Source organism: Barbus barbus (assembly GCF_936440315.1).
Source record: "Barbus barbus genome assembly, chromosome: 24".
NCBI lineage: Eukaryota > Metazoa > Chordata > Actinopteri > Cypriniformes > Cyprinidae > Barbus > Barbus barbus.
The window spans coordinates 10,643,066-10,664,764 of NC_136752.1; the positions used below are offsets into that span (position 1 = coordinate 10,643,066).

General features: G+C 40.1%; 2 protein-coding genes across 4 annotated transcripts in view; both read left to right on the forward strand.

Annotated features, from left to right (window-relative positions):
* The window catches only part of LOC306843448 (SUN domain-containing ossification factor-like), a 53,795-nt gene extending 49,488 nt beyond the window's left edge, over positions 1-4,307 (forward strand). For all 3 annotated transcript variants that reach the window (XM_079374965.1, XM_079374963.1, XM_079374964.1), the window contains one exon: positions 1,760-4,307. In XM_079374965.1, coding sequence (XP_079231091.1) covers positions 1,760-2,245 — 486 coding nt within the window. In that variant the 3' untranslated portion in view covers positions 2,246-4,307. The remainder of the gene's footprint in view (positions 1-1,759) is intronic.
* A 2,928-nt stretch (positions 4,308-7,235) lies between these two features.
* Positions 7,236-16,165, forward strand: LOC306843421 (secernin-2). Its single transcript, XM_079374916.1, has 9 exons — positions 7,236-7,397; positions 8,399-8,561; positions 8,736-8,917; positions 9,002-9,201; positions 12,365-12,580; positions 13,894-14,059; positions 14,134-14,302; positions 15,510-15,672; positions 15,763-16,165. Exons 2-8 carry the CDS (start codon positions 8,400-8,402, stop codon positions 15,660-15,662), a joined length of 1,248 nt encoding a protein of 415 aa, XP_079231042.1. The 5' UTR covers positions 7,236-7,397; position 8,399; the 3' UTR covers positions 15,663-15,672; positions 15,763-16,165.
* The last annotated feature ends 5,534 nt before the right edge of the window (positions 16,166-21,699 follow it).

Here is a 21,699-nt window from a genome sequence, read left to right on the forward strand (position 1 = left end):
TGTCTGTCTGAACAGATGCATAAACAGATGTTTATTCAAATGCTCCAAACATTTATGTTGGTGTGAACAGGCCTCTGCTTCTCCACAAATGATCCCTTGTGTTCTCTGCCCTCATGTGTGTCATCACATGGTCATAGTGATTTGTATTGTTTTTATCATTTCTTGATTTCTATTCTTAGTGCCTGATAAAGTGTTCGCCGCTATGTATATACAGTATCTCACAGAAGTGAGAACACCCCTCATTTTTGTAAATATTTTATTATATCTTTTCCTGTGACAACACTGAAGAAATGACACTTTGCTACAATGTAAAGTAGTGAGTGTACAGCTTGTATAACAGTGTAAATTTGCTGTCCCCTCAAAATAACTCAACACACAACCATTAATGTCTAAACCACTGGCCACAAAAGTGAGTACATCCCTAAGTGAACATGTCCAAATTGGGCCCAAAGTGTAAATATTTTGTGTGGCCACCATTATTTTCCAGCACTGCCTTAACCCTCTTGGGCATGGAGTTCACCAGAGCTTCACAGGTTGCCACTGGAGTCCTCTTCCACTCCTCCATGATGACATCACGGAGCTGGTGGATGTTAGAAACCCCACAGATGCTCAATAGGGTTTAGGTCTGGAGACATGCTTGGCCAGTCCATCACGTTTACCCTCAGCTTCTTTAGCAAGGCAGTGGTCGTCTTGGAGGTGTGTTTGGGGTCGTTATCATGTTGGAATACTGCCCTGCGGCCCAGTCTCCGAAGGGAGGGGGATCATGCTCTGCTTCAGTATGTCACAGTGCATGTTGGCATTCATGGTTCCCTCAATGAACTGTAGCTCCCCAGTGCCGGCCGCACTCATGCAGCCCCAGACCATGACACTCCCACCACCATGCTTGACTATGGGCAAGACACACTTGTCTTTGTACTCCTCACCTGGTTGCCGCCACACACGCTTGACACCATCTGAACCAAATAAGTTTATCTTGGTCTCATCAGACCACAGGACATGGTTCCAGTAATCCATCTCCTTAGTCTGCATGTTTTCAGCAAACTGTTTGCGGGCTTTCTTGTGCATCATCTTTAGAAGAGACTTCGTGCACTCAACTTCTTTGGTTGACCATGGCGAGGCCTGTTCTGAGTGGAACCTGTCCTGTTAAACCGCTGTATGGTCGTGGCCACTGTGCTGCAGCTCAGTTTCAGGGTCTTGGCAATCTTCGCCTATGCCATCTTTATGTAGAGCAACAATTCTTTTTTTCAGATCCTGAGAGTTCTTTGCCATGAGGTGCCATGTTGAACTTCCAGTGACCAGTATGAGAGTGTGAGAGCGATAACACCAAATTTAACACACTTGCTCCCCATTCACACCTGAGACCTTCTAACACTAACGAGTCACATGACACCGGGGAGAGAAAATGGCTAATTGGGCCCAAGTTGGACATTTTCACTTAGGAGTGTACTCACTTTTGTGGCCAGCGGTTTAGACATTAATGGCTGTGTGTTGAGTTATTTTGAGGGGACAGCAAATTTACACTGTTATACAAGCTGTACACTCACTACTTAACATTGTAGCAAAAAGTAATTTCTTCAGTGTTGTCGCATGAAAAGATATAATACAATATTTACAAAAATGTGAGGGATACTGTGAGATACTGTAGATTTGTTTATACTCACTCAGCACAAAGACGGTTAACCTGGCTTTAGGTGTTTAATTACCCCTCTGAATGCATCATTTAGACATTAAATAATTTCTCACTGTTTGTGTCTTTCAGAAGAAACGCTGCAAGACAAAAGGAGGGGACAGAGTGGAGACGCTCCGGGCCTCCATCCCCTCAGCGACGGGTGTTAACGGTGAGTCCAGATGCAACGGTGAAACATCATCATCTTCTCTTCAATTCCTGCCGTCAACGTGCAACGGCTACGCATCCACCTGCTTGTCCAGGGACTGTGCATCAGAGGGCAGCTCCGAGAGCTCCGCTTCAACACTGTCTGAGGAGTCCTTCAGCAGCGCCCCCTCCATGAACGGACACGACCCCACCCTGTGCAACGGCGAGCCCCCGCCGACCACGATCAAAATGGAGAAGAGGTCTCTGAAACGACGCAAGTCCAAGAACGCTGAGCAGCAGGAGGCCCGGCACGTGGGGGAGATACTGCCACTTCCTGTGACAGTCACGCCCACGCTGGAGGAGCTCATGAAGGGAAAGGTGGATCTGGGCGTGGCCACATTCGGAAGGACAGCTGTAACGGGACGAGTTTGAGTTTTCACCCCACCGTCTTTCTTTTTCTTATTCCATCGTTTCGAGATTTTATTGTGAGTGCTGATCCTGACGCCGTCTTCACTACATCCTGGTTCTCTGAACTTTGGTTATGTGCCTTTTTTACCCATTCTGGATCATTTTCGTTATTCCCTTTAAGTTTTTTTTTTTTTTTAATCCTTCTGGGGAAGGGACTGATAAACATTGGCAAGTATGAATGAGACTTGGTTTGATGTTGTAGACCAGGAGTTTAGGCCGATTCCAGATGGCAGACCCACAACATTCAACGTGTTTCTTTACACTAACATGACCCTCAGGTCTCCATTTCTTCTTTCACTGTCCCTTTAACGCTCTCACTCGCTCTTTTTTTCCTTCCTGGTTGGATATGTAATTCTAGCATATGTGAGTGTGTGTGACTGCACGCTAGTCATTGTCTGTGGTTGGTTTGTGGGACCAGTGATGTCACATAGCACAGGGCTTCAATCCAGTGAACAGAGCTGAATGAAGAACACATTCAGTCCATGTTAATTCTATTATTTTTTCGTTTAGAGCCAAATTAAGGTTTTTTTTTTTTTTTTTTTTTTCTCTACTATTCGAATCACGATCTAGTTTGACCAACGAGTCCAGGCTGGGCCTGAACAGTCATTCTCTCTCTCTCTCTTACACGCATACATACACACACACACACACACACACACACACACACACACATACATACATATATATATTCATATCAACATGTTCATATTGTGATACCCAACAGCATCTCAAGCATGTTTACAGCTCATTTTCTTTGTGTTTAATGGAGCCATCATAAAAAAGACATTTTTACACGCTTTATATGTACACCGGGAGTTTGGTGGGGACATTCTGTTATTTTAGTGGTAATTATTTATGTATTTATTTATTTAAATGTGACCCGGGCTCTATGAGATCACGGTCATGTGATATATGAGATACAGTGGCCCCTTCAACCTCCGTGTAAGAGATTTATTACAGATACACACAAATGGTACGGACAACATCTTCCTGTTCTCTAAAGTTTGCGCACTCTGATTTGAGAAAGCTGGATTCTGCTTTTTGCATTCAAATCAATTCTTAAATCAAATGAAGCATCAGATAAATCCGTTCTAATGCTCATAACGTGATCATGGAGATGTTGTACATCTGATTGGCTCAGTGATTTGCTCTTTCTCGCTGGATCTGTTCGGACGAGCTTTGGGTTACTGGATTCGAGGTGAGCTCTCATTGTTGTGCAAATATTATGCACGAGTCCAGCAAAGCAACCGTCTGGTCTGTCCTATCTGTCATGTATGTGTAAAGATTATGTGTGTGTCCAGCATCTTCTCTTCACACACTCAATGGCCCACTTTCTGTGTGTGTGTGTGTGTGTGTGTGTGTGTGTGTGTGTTCGCTGCTTTCTTAGTTGTTTTTAATGCACTCAAGAGACCATTTGTCATCCCAGTGGAGTTTCAGTGTCAGATCTGTGTGTTGTGTAAGATTGTAAGTGTTTTCTTTCACGCAGGCGATCCCATCATTGACCTTTATTCAGACTGTGGGGTTTAGAGACTGAATTCACATCACGATTTCAATAAAAGGGAAAGATTGGGATGGCATGCGATGGACCATCTCTGTGATTTCCATGATGTTTCACTTTAAAATGTTTCACTACCTTTCTCCTTTTTGAATGGTAACTGATATATGCTTGTGGAATTTGTGGATGTTTTCTCATCAGTGTGTGTGTGTTGATGACTCTTTCCAGTACACCAGTGAGAAGAGACCTCTGCGTGTCTCTCCTGTGCACTTTGGAGAACTCCACATGCCTTTGTTTTCTACACCAAACCTTGTACAAGTGCTTTTTCGCCCCAGGCTTTCCTTAGTACGGCGCCCTCTAGTGGCGGATGCCTGATTTATTTAAATGTCCGCTAGGTGGCGCCCAAATGAAATCTCATAATCTGTGAGGTCGAACTGCACAGTATTTGCTTTTTTGTTTTTCCAATTGTAACTACAGCAGTGTAGTGCCATTAGAAACTGTGAATTTATAAATAAACACTTTGTTGTCTTTATTCAGTGTCTTTTAGTACTTTCACACTATAGTACAAGCATTAAAACCCATGAAAGCAGCTATATCATATACAGACATAAAATAGTACAGTGACACAGCTTGTATTATATTAATGGTTTTCGGATTACGAAGTCTTAAATTGCACAGATTTTTATCCAGATTTTCTTAGATGTATCCATAAAGCTGAATGCAGTCAGTTTGGCGTGTGTGTGGATTACACTATAAATGACATGAATATTTGCATTTTAATGTGCTTTAAAGACGAAGTCTAAAAACATAGTAATAAACAATTAAATGACTCACTGAGTGATAATTAAAATTTGTCCATTTCTGTGTAATTGTAGCCACCTAACTAGGGGATGACGTGCAATTACAAAAAAAATTAATCTGTCCAAATGTGTATATATAGTTGAAGTCAAAAGTTTACATACACCTTGCAGAGTCTGCAAAATGTTAATTATTTTACCAAAATAAGAGGGATCATACAAAATGCATGCTATTGTTTATTTAGCACTGACCTGAATAAGATATTTCACAACATTTTTACATAGTCCACAAGAGAAAATAATAGTTCAAAAGTTTACATACACTTGATTATTAATAGTGTGTTGTTACCTGAATGATCCACAGCTGTTTTTTCATTTAGTGATAGTTGTTCATGAGTCCCTTGTTTGTTCTGAACAGTTAAACTGCCTGCTGTTCTTCAGAAAAACTCCTTTAGGTCCCACAAATTCTTTGGTTTTCCAGCATTTTTGTGTATTTGAACCCTTTCCAACAATGACTGTATGGTTTTGAGATCCATCTTTTCACTCTGAGGACAACTGAGGGACTCATATGCAACTATTACAGAAGGTTCAAACATTCACTGATGCTCCAGAAGGAAACGCAGTGCATTAAGAGCCGGGGGGGTGAGAACGTTTTAAATTTGAAGATCAGGGTAAATGTAACTTATTTTGTCTTCTGGGAAACATGTAACTATCTTCTGTAGCTTCTGAAGGGCAGTACTAAATGAAAAAAAAAAAAAAAAGATATTTTGGCAAAATAAGAAAAATGTACACGTCTTCATTCTGTTCAAAAGTTTTACACTACCAGAATAAATCTATATTCTATTTTTACAGTAACATATGTAATTATTCTGTTTATTAAAACTAAGTACAACCCGAATTCCGGAATTGTTGGGATGTTTTTTTTTATAAGTTTGAATAAAATGAAAACTAAAAGACTTTCAAATCACATGAGCCAATATTTTATTCACAATAGAACATAGAGAACATAAATATTGAAATGTTGAAGTTGAACTTTTATCCACTAAATGAGCTCATTTCAAATTTAATGCCTGCTACAGGTATCAAAAAAGTTAGCACAGGGGCAACAAAGGTCTGAAATCGCAAGGAATTTTGAAAAGATTCAGCTGGGAGAACATCTAGCAACTACTTATGTTAATTGACATCAGGTCTGTAACATGATTAGCCATAAAAAAGATGTCTTAGACTTAGAGAGTCTAATGATGGGCAGAGACTCTCCAATCTGTGAAAGAGTGCGTAAAAAGATTGTGTAATACTTTAAAAACAACGTTCCTCAACGTCAAATTGCAAAGGTTTTGCAAATCTCATCGTCTACAGTGCATAACCTCATCAAAAGATTCAGAGAAACTGGAGAGATCTTTGTGCGTAAGGGACAAGACCGAAGACCTTTGTTGGATGCCCGTGGTCTTCGGGCCCTCAGGCAACACTATCACTCATCGGCATGATTCTGTCATTGACATTACTAAATGGGCCCAGGAATACTTCCAGAAACCACTGTCGGTAAACACAATCCGCCGTGCCATCTGCAGATGCTAACTAAAGCTCTATCATGCAAAAAGGAAGCCATATGTGAACATGGTCCAGAAGCGCTATCGTGTCCTGTGGGGCAAGGCTCATTTAAAATGGACTGTTTCAAAGTGGAAAAGTGTTCTATAGTCAGACGAGTCCAAATTAGACATTCTTGTTGGAAATCATGGACGCCATGTCCTCCGGGCTAAAGAGGAGGGAGACCTTCCAGCGTGTTATAAGCGTTCAGTTCAAAAGCCAGCATCTCTGATGGTATGGGGGTGCATAAGTGCATATGGTATGGGCAGCTTGCATGTTTTGGAAGGCACTATGAATGCTGAAAGGTAAATAAAGGTTTTAGAGCAACATATGCTCCCCTCCAGATGACGTGCATTTCAGCAGGACAATTCAAAACCACATACTGCAGCTATTACAACAGCATGGCTTCATAGTAGAAGAGTCCGGGTGCTGAATTGGCCTGCCTGCGATCTAGATCTTTCACCTATAGAGAACATTTGGCGCATCATTAAATTAAAAAATGTCAAAGACGACCACAAACTCTTCAGCAGCTGGAAACCTATATCAGGCAAGAATGTGACCAAATTCCAACACCAAAACTCCAGAAACTCATAACCTCGATGCCCAGAAGTCTTCAAACTGTTTTGAAAAGAAGAGGAGATGCTACACCATGGTAAACATGCCCCTGTTCCAACTATTTTGAGACCTGTAGGAGGCATCAAATTTGAAATGAGCTCATTTTGTGCATAAAAATTTAAAATTTCCCAGTTAAACATTTGTTATATTATCTATGCTCTATTGTGAATAAAATATTGGCTCATGTGATTTTTTTTTTTTTTTTTTAGTTTTTATTTTATTCAGATTTAAAATAATAATCTCATCAGTTTAGTGTTTTTAAGCATTTTACATTCATTCCAAAATAATAACAAAAACATATATATTCATAGTTCTGTGGATTATTATTTGTCCTTATAAAGTGTTCTTCAAAATACTGTCAAAACATTTGCTGTTGCAATACTGCTGGTTAATATGTACATGTTATCGGTTCAGTGGAGTCATAGGACTTTTATTTTGAAGTGTGTGCAGTAGCAGGTTGATCATTCGCAACCTTGTTGTCTCCCCTGCCACTCACAGATCAAGCTCACTAAGATAGGACTCGCTGTGTTAAGAGGACTTTTATTTTGAAGTGTGTGCCGCAGCCGGTTGATCAGTCTCAGCCCTGCCTCTCACAGGCTCGCTGACAGATCTGGAGCTTATTAAGGTAATAATAACTTCATCAAATACACTCGAACGTGCGCTAGACTATTAAGAGTAGCACTGTTGAAAGCCAAATTAACAATGCACGTGGATGTCACGCGTTAATTTTGATGCATGAGTTTTATTGCATATTTATATTGATGATCCGTTATCAGACACAGGCCATTAATAGACTATCAGATCTTAAAATCATCTCTTCTAAAACAATGCATTCAGATCTTAGGACTGTTTGAAAGCAGCTTTGATTCAGTCGTGCATCTGAAGAATCGGGGAAATGGAGGTCAGGCGATAAGAGACTTAACACTAACACAGTAATCCTCAGCTCTCCTGTCAACTACTGCTACACGAACCTGCACGACACGCTCAGCCATGAACGTCAGTTTTAGTAAAATTTGGTTTTATGTTATTGCATTTAAATAAATGCATATGATTGTTGTTGTTGTTTGACGCCAACAACAAACAAAATGTTTTCAGGTTTTTTTTATTAACGCGCAGTCATCATTATTGGAAAAACCAATGAAAATGACCCTTGACCAGAAGTCTGCAGACTCAGACTCCATGTTTTTTTCTTCTTCAATAAAATCCTTTCATTCTAAATAATAAAATGTAATGTCAAATTCTGGTATCTGAGGGTGCAAAAAAATCTAAATATTGATAAAATCGCCTTTAACGTTGTCCAAATTAAGTCCTTAGCAATGCATATTACTAATCAAAAATGAAGTTTTGATATATTTACGGTAGGAAATTTAAAAAATATCTTCAAGGAACATGATTTTTAATTGATATCCTAATGATTTATGGCATAAAAGAAAAAATCTATAATTTTGACCCATACAATGTATTGTTGGCTATATTTTCTTCTTTTGTTGACTAGGTATCTGAGCCTACGCATTTCATATTTTCAGTCCTTTTTCCATACTGCTATTCTTTCCATTGTGCAATGGTATGTTATTGGCATTTGAATACGATCCATCGCATTGATCCTTATGCATTGATTTGATATAGGATGGCTGAACCGCCTTGGTCATGTGACTGTTTTGTATCTCTGCCTCCGGGTTCAAAAGAAGATTATGTGATATTTGGTAAGAACTCTGACCGGCCGAGAGATGAGGTGCAGGAGGTGGTGTATTACCCTGCATCCTCACACGCTCCCGGATCTACAGTGGAGGTGAACTGACTTTTTCATTATGGTTCATTGGTATTTAAAATACCTACTTTTTATTTAAAATATATTTCAATATATGTTTCATATTTTCTCCTCCAAATATGTGGTTGCTGAGCTAAAATCTGGAGTTGTGGCCAATCCATAGATGATTTACAGGTGATTTCCTTTTCCATGTAGTGCACATACATTTCCATTCCTCAAGCAGAGCAGACTCATGCGGTTGTGCTGAGCAGGCCCGCTTGGCTCTGGGGGGCTGAGATGGGGGCTAATGAACACGGGGTCTGTATTGGGAATGAGGCCGTCTGGACCAAGCAGGCTGTGGATCCAGAAGAAGCTCTGCTGGGAATGGACCTGGTTCGGTGAGCTCAAAACAAGCAAACGTCTTTATCTTCCTGCTTTCTAGTCTTGAAGTTGATCAGCTGATGTATATTGTGTGTGTTGAGGCTGGGTCTGGAGCGCGGGGACAGCGCATGGGCCGCACTGAATGTGATCACAGGTCTGCTGGAGCAGCACGGTCAGGGTGGAGCCTGCAGAGAGACGGCCGAACCCTTTAGCTACCATAATACCTTCTTACTAGTGGACCGACAGGAAGCCTGGGTCCTAGAGACTGCTGGGAAACTCTGGGCTGCACAGAAAGTCACAGGTGAGGAAAGAGGATTCATGGTCAGTGGTGAACAGGTTAATTTGTGTGTGTGTGTGTGTACACTTGTACAGCTATCTTTGTGAGGGCTGGTTTGAGTTTTTGACAATCGGAGTGAGGACATTTTGGCCGGTCCTCACTTTCTGAGACCCCTTTAAAGGCCTGTTTGAGGGTCAAGACTTGGTTTTAGGGGTCAGGTTATAATGGGGTAAAGGGTAGATTTAAGGGAAGGGTTTGGGTGAGGCACAGTTCTGATGGGTAGGTTTAGGGTAAGGAGCTAGAGATTGCATTGTGTCAATGTATGTCCTCACAAAGATAGCTATATTGAGTTTTGTATGTGTGTTTCGGGATATGTCTGAAAAGATTCAAAATGAAGGACATTTATTTTGTATCCTGGTAAACAGTTAAAAGTTAATATGCAAAAGGTTAATAAATTAATTTGGTAAATGATGAATTTGACAGATTATTGCTAAAGTAAAAAAAAGAAACAAAACAAAAAATACAGAAGTTTGTTTATTATTATGAAAAATGCACAAAAATACTATTTTCAAATTTAATATAAAATATATTTTCAAAAAAATGTTTTACTCTCACCATGAACTATTTCTTTCAGAAGCATTTAACCTTTTCAAATCATGTCCCTTTTATTTATATATATATATATATATATATATATATATATATATATATAACAAAATTTTCCTTTTTTTTTTAAGAAATAAAGACAGCACCAGAGGGTTAATAAAACTATATATCAACATTTATTAATCTTTTATTATAATATTAACTTAATATCTCTCTCTCTCTCTCTCTCTCTCTCTCTCTCTCTCTATATATATATATATATATATATATATATATATATATATATATATATATATATATACATGCATACATGCATACATGCATACATACATACATACATACATACACACACACACACACAGTGGACTCAAGTCATTTGCAAATATGATTAAAAGATGAATATGAGTATTTATTCAATACTTTTTGAAACCTCCATTTGCCAGTTTAACAGCTCTAAATTTTCTCCTATAATGCCTGATGAGGTTAGAGAACACCTGACAAGAGATCAGAGACCATTCCTTCATCCAGAATCTCTCCAGATCCGAACAGTAAAGACACAATTGCTCTGTTGCCTGTGGAGTCAAGACATTTGCAAATATGATTAAAAGATGAATATGAGACAAAACTACAGAATGGTCACATTTTATTATTAGCCGTTTCAACACATACATGTTTTACCAAATAAAAAGAACAGCACTTTTAGAGTTCATCCCACTCATTGATGTGAGCATAAGTATTGGGACAGTTGAACATAAGGCAGATATAAAAGATTAAAAGCTATTATTTAGTTGCAGATCTCTTGCGCACAATCACAGCAGTGAGTCTGTGACCCATAGACATCACCAGACTCTTGGTCTCATCCTTTGAAATACTTTTCCCAGCCTTTAATGCAGCCAATTCCAATTGTTGCTTGTTTTGGGGAGTTTCTGCCTTTACTCTCCTCTTCAGCTGGTGAAATTCATGTTCAATTGGATTTAAATCTGGAGATTGACTTGGGCAATCTAAGACTTTCCATTTCTTTGCTCTTATAAATTCCTTGACTGAACTGGCAGGGTGTTTTGGGTCATTGTCCTGATGCAATATGAAGCACTTCCCAATGAATCTGGTGGCATTTTCTTGAATATTGTAGGGCAAGATGGTTTTGTACCCTTCCAAATTCATTCTGCTACTGTCATCATACATTAAGTCATCAGTAAAGTTGAGAGGGCCTGTTCCAGAGACACCCATGCATGCCCATGCCATGACACCACCTCCACCATGCTTTACAGATGAGGCTTTATGTTTGGGATTATTTGCAGTTCCCTTTTTTTCTCCACATTTTTGCTTTCCCATCACTTAGATAAAGGTTCATCTTTGTCTCATTGGTCCATAAACACAGTTTCAAAACTCTTCTGGCTCACCTTTGTGCTTTTTTGCAAAATCTAATCTTGTCTTTCTATTTTTGGTGCTGGTCAGAGGTTTGCATCTTGCTGTGTAGCATCTGTAATTCTGTGTCAAAGTCTCCTGAGGACAGTAAACTGTCAGAGCATCACCCCAGCTTTCTGGAAGTTGTTGGTGATTTTGCAGACACGTCTTTTAGGATTCATTTTCACAGCTTTTATGATTTGTCTGTCATCAACTACTGTTGTTTTCTCAGCCGACCAGGTAGTTGTTGGTTGCTGGTGTCGCTGGTGGTTTCCAAACTCTTGATTTCTCCATGCCCTTTGTTTTTGCTAGAGCTCTAACTGACTTCCTCTTTTCTTTTAGCATCCAAATTGCTTACTTTTCTCTCAAAGTCAGCTCCCTCATCTTTATCCTGGTTTGTGTGTGTCATCATCGATTGCAGGATTCAGAATACAGAAGTAATGGATTTTACTGATACGACACATTCCCTGCTTTTAATATCTGAAGAATTAATGCAACAGGACACAGCTGATCACTTAGAAAGATCTGTGAGGCAACTGTTCCAATACTTATGCTCACATCAATGAGTGGGATGAACTCTAAAAGTGCTGTTCTTTTTATTTGGTAAAACATCTGTTGAAACACCCAATAATAAAATGTGACATTCTGTAGTTTTGTCTCATATTCATCTTTTAATCATATTTGTAAATGTCTTGACTCCACAGCCAGCAGAGCAATTTTGTCTTTACTGTTCCAATACTTTTGGAGGCCACTGTATATATATTAACACACTCTCTCTCTCTCTCTCCCTCATATTCATTCATATATATATATATATATATATATATATATATATATATATAATTACCAAATTAATTTCGTACTTAAAAAAAAAAAACAGCGCACCAGAGGATTAATAAAACTATATATTAACATTTATTAACATTTTATTATAATACTAACTTAATATTAACTTTTATATATATATATATATACACACACACACACATAACACTCCCTACATATATATTTATTTATTTATTTACAGGCAATGTTAGATTTTAAATCCCATATATTATATATCTATGTTGTACAATAACTATATCAGGAAAAAACATCTAATGTATTGATATAATAGTCTTATATCTAAAAAAAAATCCATCTCTAAAAATAAAGCGGAGGTTATTTCTTTTGTCAGAGGGAGTCAAGAACATCTCTAACCAGCTGACGATAGGCACAGAGATCTGTGAGGAGCATCCCGAGCTGCGTGCTGTGGCTCAGGCTCAGGGCTGGTGGAGCGGAGAGGGGGACTTCAGCTTCTCTGCTGTCTTCAGCCCTGACAACCCCCCCGCCAGGATGGAAATGGCCAAGCAGCGCTACATGGGCGGCACAGCCCTGCTCCAGCAGCACAACGGTACGTTTGCTTTACTCTGCCAACATGACTGAAGAGTGGGCTTGTGTTTACAACAGGGAACGTCAGTGTTATATTTAAGTTTCGGAAATGTGTTTTTGAAGTGTTTTGGTTGCAGTAAGATGCAGAGTTATATCCTTACTCTTGCTATCCGGAGTTGTTTTGCTATTTTGAAGAGTATATTTATTAAAATGTTGAATACTGCCATCTACTGTTTAGACACTGCACTTACATTTATTGCTTTTTTAGTAATTATTAGTAAAAGCATGGACAACTAAAACTTTGACTTTTTTTAATTATGACATTGATTTACTTAAAATATTTTGTCTTTTCAGTTTCTAATAATTTTCTGTAAAAATACTGCGTGTTCTATATACTGAATGTGGTGGATGTAACTATGTAGTGCTTATATTTAATCATGTAACTTGAATTGCTATACAACTAGTTCTATTTGAGCTAGCAAATTTTTATTTTTTTTTTCCTCTCTCCAGTAGCTCAAAATATCACTACTTATTAAAGTCTTGTGGTGTCCAGTGATTTTTAATTTTTTTCAATAATTTTGTTTTTTTTTGTATCCTGCTCCTATATTTATATTATAATATTATAATTATTACAATACATTAATTTATACCTTATATATTTTTATAGAATACAAATATGCTATTTAATTTTGTTTTATTATTAAAATTGATAGAATATGTTATTGTTATTTTGGGGTGTGCAATGCATGCCCTTTTTGCATTATTTTTTATTACATACATAATTGCACAATTACAGATATTACTCTGACTTGCCGGTTTTACTGGTTCATTTGTCGTTATCTAATCTACACTACCGTTCAAAAGTTTGGGGTCAGTGCTCTTTTGAACTTTCTGAATATCAGTGAATCGTGAAAGTTCCACAGAAATATTAAGCAGCACAACAACTGTTTTCAGCATTTGTAATAATAAAAAATGTTTCCTGAGCAGCAAGTCAGCATATTAGAATGATTAGAAGGATCATGTGACACTGATGACTGGAGTTATGATGCTGAAAATTCAGCTTTTTCATCACATGAATAAAATACATTTTAATATATTACTGTGATCAAATAAATGCAGCCTTGATAAGCATAAGGGACTTGTATGAAAAACATAAAATCTTCCTGACTCCAAACTTTTATATCTATGCTATTTGCAATATAACACACCTGTCATGTCAGTTTATACCTGAAATATGACATCTGATCATATGTTGTTGTAATGTCTGAAGAAGGTCTTTTAAAATTGTCTGTCATATGTACCTGCCACACAGTTTTTTTTCCCCCCTCTCCACAGGCTCGGTGACGGCCGAGGTGATGATGAGCATCCTGAGGGACAAGGCCAGCGGGATCTGTATGGATTCGGAGGGCTTCTGTACTACGGGCAGCATGGTGTCCATCCTCCCGCGCAGCCCAGACATGCCCTGCGTTCACTTCTTGACTGCCACACCCGACCCCTCCAGGTGTGACCCTGAAAGATCAGCTCAAACCTACATTGCCAGGGCAAACTCGTCACACTTTGATCCTTCTCTTTCAGGTCTGTATTTAAGCCTTTTATCTTCTCGGAGAGCATGAGGTCCGTCAGCATGGTGATGTCGCCTCAGTACGGCCCAGACGATCCTGTTAGGACACAGCCTCGATTCCAGCACCAGGTGGACCGGAAACACGAGCTGTACAAAGCCCACCAGATGGCACTGACCAGTCCTGTAAGTCTGAGAAAATGGAGAACAAAGGCTTTTTATTGTTAAAATGCTTTTTGGTTTGTTTTCTTAAGCTTTTGAACATTAATTATAAAGCCTATTGTATCACATTTGATACAAACATTTTTAAAGCCTCGAAATTATCAACATGATCAACTTTTCTGAACAATCTTCTAAAACTGTCCAACTTCAGTGATTCAAGTGTCTTTTTGCTTGAAATCTTCAGTGATTTTTGAGTAAATGTAAGAATAACTTTTATATTGTTAGAAATATTTCAAGATTAACTTTTCTTGGAATTAAGCAACTTTATTCAATTCATTTATTTATTCAATTATCCATGCATCACTTTTAGTTAAAAATGTTAAATGTGAGAATCAAATATGATGCATCAGAATATTATCTGTCAATTATCATTGTATTACATTGCATTATATGTTTTCCCCCACAATACAATTGAAATGTAAAAAGTAAAATTCATAATAAAGACACATTATTAGGGAGATACAGAGTGACAACTGATTTTATATAAAGTTTATATAAGCAGTCTGCTATACTGTTATAAAGAATTTTGTTATACAGTTATATCAGCAACTCCACAATTTTTACTAATTAATAAAAAAACTAAATTCAGATATTATTTAATGCCAAGCTTTACAGGTGTTTAAAGGAATATTCTGGATTCAATTCAGTACAAGTTAAGCTCTGAAAACAGCATTTGTGGCATAATGTTAATTACCAAGAAGAAAAATAGTCCCTCAATTTCTTAAAATAAAATAAAAAATAAATGTTTAAGTGTGGTGTACTTAAAATGGAAGTGGTTTGGGGCCCTTTTTAAAATTTATAATAGATTTTGATTTTATAAAAGGTTTTTAAAAAAAGCTGTTTAAATTATTGCTAGAGTTTTAGGGTTTTATTGGTTATGGCAGATTGTTTTCATGGCAACAAAGTTGTAAAATTGAATATAACAGAAAATGTTAAAAGGGATTTTGCTAACATACGTATTGATTATGTCTTGTGGCTATATTATTGAAACAGAGTATTTTAACAGCAATAGTTTGGCTATATTCACTTCCATTGTAAGTGCCTTGCTGTAACCCATATTTTTGCTAAAAAGGGCGAACAAGTGGAAATTATTTTTGTAGTCATCAAATATTATGCCAGAACTGCTCTCATACTGAATCTGCAATATTCCCTGTGTGTTTGTGTGTGTCAGGATGCTGGAGTCTCTCTACAGGAGACTATGAGATACCTGGAGTCTCAGTGTCTTGAGGAGATCGAGGCCATGCTTAGGGGCGAGATCCAGGGCCAGGAGCTCGGGGATCTGTTCTTCGACTGCGTGGATGCCGAGATCAAATTCTACCAGTGAGACAGAGCAGGTAAACGGAGAAATGTCAGCGTATCTCTCACACATCTGACCTTCGACTTCCACTGTCTGATATTGCCTGTAACTTGTGGCTGTTTTGCAGTTGTTGTTGTGAATGTCACTAGTGCTTGCTGATCTGCCTGGAGAGAGAGAGAGAGAAAGTCCAGAGCGCACAGGTTCCTGCTCTCCAAGTTCCCCTGATGCCATGCCAAACTAATTGTGATGTCCATGCCACACTAACTGTAACTTAAAAAAACACACACAAAAAAAAACACACTAGATGTTCATGTCAGTGGATCACCATAATCATGTGTAATTGTCATACAGGGCGGTCATATACACATCACATTAACCGGTTTGTAATAGATTACTAAGCTGTGTATGTGCTGTGGGTAGATGTGTGAGAGAAGAGATGTTAGGGAAAACACTTCTCATTCCTGTAAGTGATGGGCTCAGCTACCAGACTGACCCTCTGTGGAGAAACATAATAAAAATATCAATGATTCAAAATGTCTGGCATCTTTATTATTACTAAAACATAGGTAGTTCATTTCACCTTATGCATGTTTGAAATGGAAGTGGAGGAAAGGCCACAAAACGGCCCAACTGCTGTGACCACCCTGCTGGTTGGCTGGTCTTAGCTGGGCGGGGGTTTTGGCCACTTTCCCAGCTGGCCGGGCAGGTCTTAGCTGGTCAGGCTGGGAGACCAGCTGGAACAACCAGCTAAAATCAGCCTGACCAGCCTAGGCTGGTTTTAGCTAGGGGGGGGGGGTTTCGGCAGGGCAGGTTTATGTGAGAATATAAAATATGTAAGTTGTCATTTGGTGTTTATTGCAGTCTGTCTTTGTAATGCTATTGTTATGCTAGTTCCAGGGACGTATTATGAAGCAGAGGTGCCCTGGGAACGGACTGATTATAGGCCCCCCTCAGTTGAAATCACGGTCATTTTTCTTAATGCGTTTAGTCGCTTATGGCTGCATAGTACATACATTTGTGTGCGTTTCTCTACAGACTTGGGAAGGACACGAGTATCGAGAAGGAGCAGATGGTTTATTTTTAATTGCGTAGGCCTCCCGAATCGCATCGGGTGTTTGTTCGAGGCATTTGACTGCAGATTGTGTTGTGAGCAAGGTACATCATAATGTACCGAATGTAGAGTTCACACAAGAAACGTTAAAAGATGGAGCAGTCAATTGTATTGAATCAGACAGCAGATGCATTGCAAGCCATAGTAAACAATTTCATAATGCTTTGTAAGTGTCAGTTTTGTATGGATAATGTTTTTTAAACACTTACTGAGGCGTTGGTACAACTGATCTATAATAGAATAGTTTTTCGTCAGTCTTTTACTGGAGCAACCACCTAAAAACGGATCATTTCGTCCAAAGGGTCAGAATGAGGGTTGAAAATAATAATGAGGGTTTGTTTTATTTAACATCAAGTGAACCTCAAGGAATGTATTACAATAATTTAAAAAATCTGATTGATAGTTTAAAAGATGCGATTCTCATTAACCAATCAACATCGCCAGAGAGAAAGGCCGACCATTTTTGAATGAGAAGCTTTTGATCGTTCTAAATCTTCTGTATGATTTAAAGTGTCAGGCCTGATCACAGCAAGTGCTAATTAAATGATTTAATTATGGAAAAATAACGTGATTATTAAAATGTTCACTCACCCATCCTGCCCCTAGACCTGTAACGTTACATAATTTTATATACACGTGATGCAGGACAAGAACTATGTAGTCCATAAAGGCATTATATGCCCCTAAAATTCTAAATATTACTCAAATATATATATATATATATATATATATATATATATATATATTTAGAGTATAATTTTCAGTGCATAATTTAAGGATTGACAGCCACAGTAGTCTTCAGTGACTTATTAATAATAGGATGTATAATAATACGATTTAAGAAGGACGTCATATCAGTAGCCAACATCTCAGAGAATTGGTAGTCTTTGAATCACAGCTTCACTCAGCACGGAGTTTGACGAAGCACCTCAGTGCTTCTGTGTTCAGTTTCCTGCGGGACTGCTGTCTTGTATGGTGATGTTGAGTGGTGTCCCTCCACACCATATCTATGAGAAGGAATCACAGCTTCAGGTGGTGTGACGCGCTCACTCACCTTCAGCTGAGTCACTCTTACTATAGCGAATACCTGCTTTATATCTCTCACTGACAGTGAAGATCAATAGTGAAGCTTCGCTCGGTGGGTGACCATTGGGGTCCAGTTCAGCTTCTCACAGGAGGCTGACACCTGTTTGGGAGGTGTTGTGCTGAACTTGGCGGAGCTAGAAGGAGGCCAACTGTGCTGTGGTGCATGAGAAATAACGAGAAATAACATGAGTGCATGAGAAATAACAACAGCAATAATGCACTCACTGGCCATTTTATTAGGTACACCTTGCTAGTACTGGGTTGGACCCCCTTTTGCCTTCAGAACTGCCGTAATTCTTCGTGGCATAGATTCAACAAGGTGTTGGAAACGTTCCTCAGAGATTTTGGTCCATATTGACATGAAAGCATCACGCAGTTGCTGCAAATTTGTCGGTTGCACATCCATGATGCGAATCTCCTGTTCCACCACATCCCAAAGGTGCTCTATTGGATCGAGATCTGGTGACTGTGGAGGCCATTTGAGTAAAGTGAACTCATTGTCATGTTCAAGAAACCAGTCTGAGATGATTTGAGCTTGACATTTGACATGGTGCATTATCCTGCTAAAGTAGCCATCAGAAGATGGGTACACTGTAGTCATAAAGGGATGGACATGGTCAGCAACAATACTCGGGTAGGCTGTGGCGTTTAAACGATGCTCAATTGGTACTAAGGGTACCATTACACCACCACCACCAGCCTGAACCGTTGAGACAAGGCAGGATGGATCCTGCTTTCATGTTCTTTACAGCAAATTCTGACCCTACCATCTGAATTTCGCAGCAGACTCATCAGACCAGGCAACGTTTTTCCAATCTTCTATTGTCCAATTTTGGTGAGCCTGTGCGAATTGTAGCCTCCGTTTCCTGTTCTTAGCTGACAGGAGCGGCACCCGGTGTGGTCTTCTGCTGCAGTAGCCCATCTGCTTCAGGGTTCGACGTGTTGTGCGTTCAGAGATGGTATTCTGCATATGGTTGTAACGAGTGGTTATTTGAGTTGCTATTGCCTTTCTATCATCTCTAACCAGTCTGCCCATTCTCCTCTGACCTCTGACATCAACAAGGCATTTTTGTCCACACAACTGCCGCTCACTGGATATTTTCTCTTTTTTGGACCATTCTCTGCAAACCCTAGAGATGGTTGTGCGTGAAAATCCCAGTAGATCAGGTTGTCTGGCACCAACAACCATTTCACGTTCAAAATCACTTAAATCCCCTTTCTTGCCCATTCTGATGCTCAGTTTGAACTTCACCACATCTAGATGCCTAAATGCATTGAGTTGCTACCATGTGATTGGCTGATTAGCAATTTGTGTTACGAAGCAATTGAATAGGTGTACCTAATAAAGTGGCCGGTGAGTGTATATTTGCAAATAAGCTGTGATGCACTGACTACCAGTGGGACAAAAGAATGTGGTCAACCACCTGATACAGCTGGATACAGCTTATAAAAAAAGAATAATAGATCAAACTAAAATAATAATGAATAATTTATAGTAGTAGTAAATAGTACATGTGTCAGGGTTCTGGCCTGACAGCTTTGTCTGTGCTATCTTTGTTTAATGTTTCTTTGTCTTGTGTCTTAACACATTGCTTTGTCTTTGTTTGTTGGTGCATTCCAAACGGGATATATTGCCCTCCAAAGGGCACTTCGGAGTGAAAACACTCATGGCAGCCATACTGAAGGGTTGTTCCAAACCGAAGTGCTCAAAACTAGCCACTTCAAAGGGCCCTTTGGTACAATTGATGGACACTTCGGGCTCCCATGATCCTTTGCGCAGATTCTTTGCATGATGACAGCGCCTCTGTGTGGGCACGGGATGATGAGTGATGACGCAGAAGGGCACTTCAAGAAACAGTTGTTTGGTCCCCTACACTCTTCATCCCTTCGAAGCTCTCACTCCGGAGGTAAACTCTTGGGATTAGGGCATAGGGATGAGCCCTTCCGAATGGGTGTTTCTGCCATGTGTTCCTTTGGTCCCACCTTCTTGCTTTGCTTGGTCATGCCCTCTTGTTTAACCCATGCTGACCTGGCCCTCGTACTTTCCTCCCTTTATATTGTGCTGTTTTTTCCTCTTGGGTTGCTGGTTTGTCTTCAATAAATCTTTGATTAACTCACTCTGCATTTGGGTCCTTTCCTGCTTACCCTGACAACATATAAATAATAATAATAAATTGCATAATAAAGTAAGTTATATAATTATATGTATAACAAATAAAATACAAATAATTGACTTTTTCAAAAGAATTAAAAAAAAAAAATTATATGCACAAACTTTTATTGTGTTTTTATGTTGAGTGTGTGGCTGTTTAGCATCTCATACACTAAATATTCACCTGCTATAACAACCTCTTAACAACCTCGCTGGAGACTCAGAGGTGAGTACAGGACATTGCTGGAGACTCAGAGGTGAGTACAGGACATTGCTGGAGACTCAGAGGTGCGTACAAGACATCGCTGGAGACTCAAGAGGGGAGTATAGGAGATCGCTGGAGACTCAGAGGGGAGTATAGGAGATCGCTGCAGACTCAGAGGGGAGTATAGGAGATCGCTGGAGACTCAGAGGGGAGTATGGGAGATCGCTGGAGACTCAGAGGGGAGTATGGGAGATCGCTGGAGACTCAGAGGTGAGTACAGGACATTGCTGGAGACTCAGAGGGGAGTATGGGAGATCGCTGGAGACTCAGAGGGGAGTATGGGAGATCGCTGGAGACTCAGAGGTGAGTACAGGACATTGCTGGAGACTCAGAGGGGAGTACAGGAGATCGCTGGAGACTCAGAGGGGAGTATGGGAGATCGCTGGAGACTCAGAGTTGAGTACAGGACATTGCTGGAGACTCAGAGGGGAGTATAGGAGATCGCTGGAGACTCAGAGGGGAGTATGGGAGATCGCTGGAGACTCAGAGGGGAGTATGGGAGATCGCTGGAGACTCAGAGGGGAGTATGGGAGATCGCTGGAGACTCAGAGGTGAGTACAGGACATTGCTGGAGACTCAGAGGGGAGTACAGGAGATCGCTGGAGACTCAGAGGGGAGTATGGGAGATCGCTGGAGACTCAGAGTTGAGTACAGGACATTGCTGGAGACTCAGAGGGGAGTATAGGAGATCGCTGGAGACTCAGAGGGGAGTATGGGAGATCGCTGGAGACTCAGAGTTGAGTACAGGACATTGCTGGAGACTCAGAGGGGAGTACAGGAGATCGCTGGAGACTCAGAGGGGAGTATGGGAGATCGCTGGAGACTCAGAGGGGAGTATGGGAGATCGCTGGAGACTCAGAGGTGAGTACAGGACATTGCTGGAGACTCAGAGGGGAGTACAGGAGATCGCTGGAGACTCAGAGGGGAGTATGGGAGATCGCTGGAGACTCAGAGTTGAGTACAGGACATTGCTGGAGACTCAGAGGGGAGTATAGGAGATCGCTGGAGACTCAGAGGGGAGTATGGGAGATCGCTGGAGACTCAGAGTTGAGTACAGGACATTGCTGGAGACTCAGAGGGGAGTATAGGAGATCGCTGGAGACTCAGAGGGGAGTATAGGAGATCGCTGGAGACTCAGAGGGGAGTATGGGAGATCGCTGGAGACTCAGAGGTGAGTACAGGACATTGCTGGAGACTCAGAGGGGAGTACAGGACATTGCTGGAGACTCAGAGGGGAGTATAGGAGATCGCTGGAGACTCAGAGGGGAGTATGGGAGATCGCTGGAGACTCAGAGGGGAGTATGGGAGATCGCTGGAGACTCAGAGGGGAGTATGGGAGATCGCTGGAGACTCAGAGGGGAGTACAGGAGATCGCTGGAGACTCAGAGGGGAGTATGGGAGATCGCTGGAGACTCAGAGGTGAGTACAGTAGGAGATCAGTGGAGGCTTG